Here is a 9194-nt window from a genome sequence, read left to right on the forward strand (position 1 = left end):
ACAATTGGACATAGTAATGATGTCCCTACTGAGCCTAGGGTGGATGCTGAACTTGCCCAAGTCCAAACTCATACCAGGTCAGGTACAGGAGTATTTGGGGATAACACTAAATTCAATCGAACAGAAATGTTACCTGCCGCAGACAAAGGTTCAAAAAATGACACAAATGACGTCCCAAATGATAACCTCCCCAAACACTACTCTAAGAAAGGCGATGTCACTGTTAGGATCCATGACAGCCTGCATGCCAGCAGTTCAGTGGGCTCAGAGCCATACTCGGGACTTACAATGGGAAATACTAGACGCAAACACTTCCTTGCATGGGAATTTAGACATGCAGTTAAACATCTCACCAGAGACAAAACATTCCTTGAAGTGGTGGACAGATCCAGCCATCCTAGTCAAGGGGGTTCCTTGGACATTGCCAGCAACAAAGATCCTAACCACAGGCGCAAGCCCCTGGGGGTGGGGTGCACATCTAGACAACCAAGTGGCACAAGGGGCCTGGTACCAGGGAAGAAAGTCCGCTTCCTCAAATATGAGGGAGCTGCTGGCAGTAAAACTAGCTCTCATTCATTTTCTGGACTCCGTTCGTTCCCATCACACAAGGGTCTTCTCAGATAACCAGGTAGTGGTGGCATACCTAAACCACCAGGGGGGCACCAGATCTTGACCACTGATGGAGGTAACAAAATCCATCTTCCACCTGGCAGAGCACAATCTACAATCCCTGACAGCCCTTCACGTAAAAGGCGCAGAAAATCAAACAGCGGACTTTTTAAGCAGGACACGTCAAAACGGGGAGTGGGAACTAAGCCAGTTAATCTTCAATCAGATTGTGAAACTCTGGGGCCGGCCACAAATAGACTTATTTGCGAACAGTCAGAACCGGAAGCTGGAAACCTTCTGCTCGATCGATCACCGGGGGGGCCCAGTAGCGCTAGACGCTTTCACGATACCCTGGGATTATCATCTGGCCTACGCCTTCCCCCCAATATCTCTCATTCCCTTAGTACTGAGGAAAATACGGGAAGACAAGGCAACGGTAGTGGTAATAGCGCCCTTCTGGCCACGGAGAATATGGTTCTCCTGGCTGAGAAGAATGTCCGTAACGGATCCCTGGGTGCTACCAGAAACTCCAGACCTGCTATCCCAGGGACCAGTGCATCACCCCCACATAAAAAACCTACATATGACAGCTTGGCTTTTGAGAGGGAGCTCCTAAGTAACAAGGGCTTCTCGTCAAACTTGGTATCCACACTACTAAAACGTAGAAAGCCAGTAACCACTAAAGCGTATGGCAAAGTGTGGAAGAAGTTCATGTCAGTGTCAGGCTCTTACCCAATGGGCGAAATCCCTGTAGCCAAGATTCTAGAATTCCTACAGAGGGGGTTGGAAAAGGGGTTAGCTACCAGCACCCTAAAAGTACAAGTGGCGGCCTTGGGAGCTTTGTATAACCATGACTTAGCCCAAAATAGATGGGTTAGGAGATTCATTAGAGCCTCAAGTAGGTCCAGGCCGATCCCTCTACACACCACCCCACCCTGGGATCTAAATCTGGTGCTAAACGCACTAACCGAATGTCCCTTCGAAACCCTAGAGAAGGCTCCCTTAAAAATATTGTCGCTTAAGACTTCCCTCCTAGTAGCCTTAACTTCGGCCCGCCGCATTAGTGACATGCAAGCTCTGTCTGCCCACGCACCCTTCACGCAAATTCTGGAGGATAGGGTAATCCTTAAAACCGACCCAGCATATCTCCCCAAAGTGTCTTCACAGTTTCATAGGACCCAGGAAATCTCCCTACCCTCCTTCTGCCCCAATCCCAAAAACAAAACAGAAGAGGTGTTGCACACTATAGACGTAAAAAGATGCCTGGTCCAATATTTAACAACCACGAGGGAGTTTAGGAAGGATTGGGCTCTGTTTGTCTGTTTTCAGGGTCCTCGGAAGGGTCAAAAAGCATCGAAGGCCACACTGGCGAGGTGGATAAGAGAGGCCATTACCCTATCCTACTTCTCCTGCGGGGCGGCCATCCCGGAGGACGTAAGGGCCCATTCAACCAGGGCAGTGGCATCCTCCTGGGCGGAGAAAGCCGGCGCTTCAATAGACCAGATATGTAGAGCGGCCACTTGGTCTTCCCCCTCTACATTTTTCAAACATTACCGTCTAGACTTGACCTCCTCTTCAGACCTCACCTTTGTAATTCTCTCCGTGGTGCTGTCATGGGGGGGAAAGAGAAAATCGTAGTTACTGTACTTACCGATAACGGTATTTCTCTGATCCCATGACGGCACCCGTACATCCCCTCCCTTTTCACACACAGGTGTGCACATTAGAGTGAGTTAGTTAGCTTTAGTACTTAGCCACACGGTGCCTCTATTAAGCTTAAGTTGAGTAATTTGATTCATTTTGGATTTTTATAACCATTTGAGTTGCAGCTGAAAGTTCTGTGTAATGCTCTGTAAACCAACTGATGTGGGAGAGAGGTACCGCCTTTTTCACCTGTAGGTTTCCTGTCCCGTGGTGCCGTCATGGGATCAGAGAAATACCATTATCGGTAAGGAACTACGATTTTTTCAAAGTCTTTCTCTGACAGCTTTGTAGATATCATGGTGTCTCAGACAAATTTGTACACGCAACAATTTTTATCCCAAAATCTCACTTCATCATTTGCCAACTGGAGCCCTGTATACGCCGTAGAAATTATGAAGTTTTCATGCCTTGTTCTTCACATAGAAATTCTGCAATATTGGAGTGTTGATGTTTTATACAACACTCTGCTGTTCCACAAGACTATGCCTCAGACGTTCGTTGAGGCCATCCACAAATTTTTGCTTTACAATGATAATGCACAATGTCCTCCCCGAAATGACCCCCAACTTTGACCGACTTTTCAAAGTTCGGCTGGTAATTGAGCACTTCAGCAACAAGTTTCCTGAGGTGTACGTACTGGACATCTACATGAATGTGTCCCTAATACATTTCAAAGGGAGGCTCAAATTTAGTGAATATCTGCCCAGTAAGACGGCCAGGTACAGAATTAAACTCTACAAGCTGCGTGAGAGTACCTCAGGGAATACACGGGTTTACGGTTTATAAAGGAAAGGACACCTGGATTCAGCCCCCCTGAATGCCCCTCTGTCCTGGGAGTGAGTTGGGCAATTGTGTGGGAATTATTGCACCCACTGCTGGATCAAGGTTATCACCACTACGTAGATAATTTTTATATCCGCATCCCACTTTTCAAGTCCCTCTGTACGAGCTACTGCAGCTTGCTATACTGTGCGCACATATCAAAGAGGCCTCCCTAGGACGCTAATTGTGCAACTACTCAGAAAGGATGATAGCAGAACCCAATGTACCAACAACATGCTGGTGGTCAAGTACAAGGACAAGAGGGATGTCCTTTTGTTGACTACTATACATGGTCATGGCAACACCACCAACACTGTATGAGGTACCTCTACACAGGTCCCCAAACCAGACTGTGTCCCGGGGTGCAACAAGAATATGGGGGGAGTTGATCTCTCTAATCAAGTCCTCCAGCCATACAGTGCCATAAAAAAAGCTAAGGTGTGGTACAAGAAGCTCGCCGTGCAAATCGTACAGATGGCATTGTATAACGCTTTTGTGCTATCACGATGTACAGGCCAGACAGGGACCGTCTTTCAGTTCCAGGAGGTAGTGATCAAGGCCGTAATATTTGGAAGTCAGGAAGGAGCAGACTCCAGTACTTCCGGAACTGAAGGTGACCATGTTGTACCAGGGCAACATTTTCCCCCGTGAGGTCCCTCAAACTGAAAAGAGACGAAGGTTGCAAAAAAGGTGTAAGTGTTGCAGAAGGGGGATAAGAAAGGACACCACTTATCAGTGTGACACCTGCCCCAAAAACCTGGTCTGTGTATGAAAGACTGTTTCAGAGTCTACCTCTCATCCATGGACAACTAAATTTATTTCTAACTTACACAACTCAGATTTGCCAACCTGATGCACTCTACACAACTTATGTAAGCCAACCTGATGCAGTGTACACAACTTGCATATGTTAACTTGATGCACTCTACACTACTCACTTATGTCAACCTGATGAACTCTACACTACTCGTGTATGCCAACCTGATTCACATGCATAAGTTGTGTAGAGTGCATCTGGTGCACTCTACACAACTTTCGTATGCCACCTGTAGTGCAGCGGTGTCCACACTGTGCAGTGATGAGGCAGTGACCCAGCAAAGTTCAAAGCAAAACGTATTTAATATCCAACTCACAGAAATAAACAGCACATTATATCCTCAGGATCGCAGCCAGGAAACAAGACAGTCCACATCCGGGACCGGTTGTCTTGGTCGACTGCACTGCCGTGTACGCCTAGGGGTGCCAGGCCTTTTGGCTCCGCTTGGCCCTGTGTTGTCTCACATAGGTGGAGCTCTGCAGAGACTCCTGCTCTGCACACTTGCGAAACCAAACTGACACACCCAACTCTCAGTTGCAGGGCTTCTTACAAGGAACCTGTGGCCGTAGGCCACATGGAAAACCTGGCCGGGATGTAAACGGACCGCCCCACTACCATACTGTAGTCCGTTTAAAAATGAAAAGCCCATGGCAGGATTTCCTAAATCTGTCTAGGACAAATAGCTTGCCCAAGACTAACACTTACTTTTATTTTACATTGCAGTCACAGGTATGCCTGTGACTGCAATGCACTCCCGCGGCCTCAATACGCTTCTGTGCGCATCCTGGGGGACACATAGCGACCCTCGCATATGACACCAGTCACTGCCTCACATACCCCCCCCCTCCTGTTCAAACTTGTGGGGTTGAACATTTGTCACCATACACGGGGCCTGTGACCGGGCATCCGCATGTCCCTGTGACTTCCCTGCCCGATGCTCCACTGAGAAGTTTTGTAGGGTCCGGAATCATCGGGTGACTTGCGCATTCCTCCCCTTTGCTTTTCTCTTCCACGCTTTGTTACGTGACTAACCACCTCCCCGTTCTCCGTTGCAGAAGACACACCCACTTTCCTGACTGACAGCAGATTTGGGCCAGTTTTGGATGGCAACGACCTTGTTTATTTGAGGTTTGATAACCCCGCGGCCTAGCCTGTAACCCAAGCACCGGGTTTCTGGCACTCGGTACGGATTCCTCGATGACTATGTCATGCTGGATCACTGCGATTTGCCCCAGCATCTCCGAGAATACCTCCGTATTCTGCTGCACCAGAACCCATTGCTGCCGCTTCATGAGAGCTCTATCTAAACCTGACCCTCGGCTGTGTCCTTGGCTGGTGCCAGAGTGTTCCTCGTTGGTATGACCGGAGTCGCCACTGTGTCCACACATTCCCAGTTCCTCCAGGCTTTTTTTTATACGTGCAGGGATCGGTGGGGTCTCTCGACCTCTCCTGCCATTACCTCTAGGGAAACCTATTGGGGTTACACTCTTTCCCTAGGTTGGCGACCCCCCCCCGGCAGGTATCCCTGACTCGGGATCTTCGGGTTATGCGCCCGGAACATTTACCTTGGGAGGGTTAACCCTGGTTTCCCACAGGGACCAGAACAAGGGCATGTTTCTTCCCAACACAGTTCCATATGGAATGGTCCTCACCACATGTCTAATGTCTCCACATGGTGTGGAAAAAGTTACCTCCTCCGGTCGAGTACTCCCGGAGTTCCCTATGTATACCCATCATCTCCACTTTCTGTCCTTTTTGGTTGTCCCGGTAACAAGGGACCCATGGACCAAAGTCACTAAGCTCCCCGAGTCCAAGAGAGCCTCCGTTTGGTACCCGTTGATGAGCACCTAGCACAGACGGGGTTCGCTGCCGGCAGTGCCTGTAGTGGCGGTACAAACTGGCTGGGCATACATAGACACACGGCGAGTATACCCCCAGCCCTTGGGTTCTCATGTCAAGGGGGAAGTTGGCAGCCACATGTCTAGGCCCTTTACGCTGCCAGCACAACTATACTTTGGGGCCACTTTAGGGGAAACGGGACCTTTGTCAACCTTACTTCGGGTTAACCCCTCATTACTGGCTCAGTCCTGGTTAGCCCCAACAGAGATTTGTGGACTTTTCCCAGGCTCTTGAGCTGGCGAGGACCAACGTGACAGCCGAAATGGAGCTGTGTCCCATACAAAGTCCTGAGTGGCTATATACTGCTCAACTAGTCCAGCCACCTAGTCCAGAGTGCCCAGGTCCCCTTGTCCCACCCAACGCTGTATGGCTGCTGGTAGAGCCGGTTGACCACCACCCTCTCAACCATCTGGGCCGGGGTCAAGGTCTCAGGCTGATACCATCTCCTTACCAGCTGCAACATGTCATAGGCCTGAGACTTGGCGGGTCGAGACTGCAAAGGACCATTGATACACCGGCTGAGTCCGCACATACGTATTAACTCCCATTCGGGCAAGGATCTCATCTCTCAGCTTTTCATAGTCCAGGCCATTCTCCCGACCAAGGTCCACATAGGCCATCTGGGCATCTCCTGTCAGGAAAAGGGGCCACCACTTCAGCCCACTGTGACACTGGCAGGCTCTCCCACTCTGCTGTGCGCTCAAACACCGTGATGAACGCTTCCATATCGTCCTCAGGACTCCTCTTCCTCAGCGCTGTCCAGACTTTGTACCGGGCCTCAGAACAGTTCAGGGTTGCTGTTGAGGGCGTGTCTCACAGGGCCACAATCTGATACGAGATCAACTCATTCCTTTTTTGCTGCTGCTGATACAGTAGCTCTTGCTGCTGCTACTGCAAATGCAGTGCCTCTTGCTGCTGCAGCTGAAACTGTAGCTGCTACTCCTGTTGCCGCTGCTGAGTGAGAAACGACTGCCTCAAAAGCTCCTACATTTTTCCAGCAGGCTTGAGCTGTAGCGTTGCAGGCTTGATCACTGACATGCAGCACACTTTGGGGTATGTGTCAGTTCACACTGCGTGCATTCTCCAACCATATGTAGTGCAGTAGTGTCCACACTGTGCAGTGATGAGGCAGTGACCCAGGAAAGTTCAAAGCAAAACGTATTTAATGTTCAACTCGCAGAAATAAACAGCACATGATATCTTCCGGATCACAGTCGGGAAACAAGACAGTCCACATCCGAGATTTGTTGCCGTGGGCGACTGCACCGCCGTGTATGCTGAGGGGTGCCTGGCCTTTTGGCTCTGCTTGGCCTTGTGTTGCTTCACACAGGTGAAGCTCTGCAGAGCCTCCTGCTTTGCACACTTGTAAAACCAAACTGACACACCCAACCCTCTGTTGCAGGGTTTTTACAAGGGGTTAACTGCACCTGCTGTCCACCATGGTGTCAACAGGTTTACGGATATCCTTCAAAGGGATTATACCGTCTGGGATGTTTATGCCATAAATGTCTGATATATACAGGTACAAAGCTAGGACCCACATCGATCTCAAAAATGAAGACGTAGAGAGCAAGTGAAAGAGTCATGCACGGCCACCTCTCTGTTCCTAACAACATGCATAATAGTGAAACCCGTATGTATCAGATGCTTATGGCAAATTCTGTCAGCCCCTGCCTCCTCCTTGAGTGCTCTGCTTATCAGACGAGGCGATGAAGACGTCCACGCGTCGCTCGTCGCCACAGCAGGAAGCTGACGACGAGAAACAGCCTAGGACATTCTCGTGCGATCAGCGATAACCAGCGGGGGAGCCGGTCGGAGGTAAGTATCACACATAGCGATATCGCTGCTGCGTCACAAAACCAGTGACATATCTATATTGCTAGCGATATCCCGTAGTGTGACAGGCCCTTTAGCGATACTTGGATGGTGAGCCTTTCACTGCAATTATCTGTACTCCAAATGAGTATACTTTGATATCAATGCAGCTCGTGGTAGGTAAATAGACTGGGAAAAAGCAGGGTGCGGAAGCCATTTAGCATGCAAAATGTTTAATTTTTTTTTTTTTTACCGGAATGAAAGGAAATTGCCAAACATGATTTGCAAAGTGTCATAACATTTTTTTATGCTGAAGGATATTTTGATATTATCCAAAAAATATTAGTTTCTGTTTAAAGGGCCTACAACATATAAAAAGTTCTCCAAACATTTAGCTGCTCTTTTAAAATGGGAAGTTACATCACCAGAAGTGATTTTCCTTGCTGCAGTTACCTGACTCTGCTCTGTATTTTTCAATGACCTGAGGATTAATGTTTAGCTCTCGTTCTCTCGTAGGCTTGTCTTGAGTTGAGAGAGTATGAGAAGGCACGGACCTTCCTTCTGAGGGCTCAAAAGTTGGAACCGTATAATCTGGAAATCAACAGTGAACTGAAGAGGTTGTCAAGGTATTAATTCTCATTTTAGAATATAAGGAATTTGTATGCCAAGATTGAATTTTATCAAGGCTTACCATGGCTTTGAAGTGCAAATAGAGCAAAATTTGAGCTTGATTTGGAATAGCAGCAGATAAGATCCAATAAGAGACCAGGAAACATCAATGAAGAACATTATATACTGTAGGATCTACAGACAAAGACCCTAAGTGGCGTACTTACCATATGTGTACCAGGTATCCATGGCCCATCACCACCAATGTACATAATATGGTGAGGGAGCACACGACAAGCTTGATAGGTAATATTTATCTTATGTTTTACAGTTATTACAAGGAGTACATGGATCATCAGAGGCAGATGTGTGTCCGTATGTTCGTTCCTAAGTCTTCCACAACCATTAATGGAGAGTGCCATTGATTTCTCTGCTCCTCTCTTCCCGCTTGTTGGCGGTCTGAATGACAAGATGTTTTGTGAATCTTTATTTGTTCTTTCATAGAACAGTATTACTGATTGTTCCTTGTTTATGGCATTAATACTAAAAAGTGTATGCAATATAGTTCTATGCTTTATGAAAATAATAAAGCTTGTTGTTCTTGTTGAACAGTGTTTCTTTTCTTGTAGTATAGTTCTGGTCCTTTATTTTGGAAGAACAAAGTAAAAATTGGAGGTTGAAGACTCATTCATTCAAAATCTTGTTGTTGTTTTTTTTTTTGGTAGTAGACTGTGCTATCTTGTCCAACTAAAAATATACCAAAGTTGCATGTTGTAGACTTCTAGATTTTCGAGAAGTGAACCCAGACTTACAAATGTATTTACACATGGGGAAACTGCTGCAGAAATGCAAAAACACTCCACAGCCGAACATGGGGAAAAGTAAAATAATAATATACAAATATTTGTATATTATATTT

General features: G+C 47.5%; 1 protein-coding gene across 1 annotated transcript in view; it reads left to right on the forward strand.

Moving 5' to 3' along the window:
* FKBP6 (FKBP prolyl isomerase family member 6 (inactive)) overlaps positions 1-8884 on the forward strand; it is a 45985-nt gene extending 37101 nt beyond the window's left edge. Inside the window, exons 7-8 of the mRNA XM_073565746.1 lie at positions 8183-8292; positions 8607-8884. Of these exons, the coding sequence (XP_073421847.1) occupies positions 8183-8292; positions 8607-8700 (204 nt within the window). The 3' untranslated portion in view covers positions 8701-8884. The remainder of the gene's footprint in view (positions 1-8182; positions 8293-8606) is intronic.
* The last annotated feature ends 310 nt before the right edge of the window (positions 8885-9194 follow it).

This window comes from Dendrobates tinctorius, unplaced genomic scaffold (assembly GCF_039654945.1).
Source record: "Dendrobates tinctorius isolate UK_male_01 unplaced genomic scaffold, ASM3965494v1 ptg000016l, whole genome shotgun sequence".
Taxonomy (NCBI): Eukaryota; Metazoa; Chordata; class Amphibia; order Anura; family Dendrobatidae; genus Dendrobates; species Dendrobates tinctorius.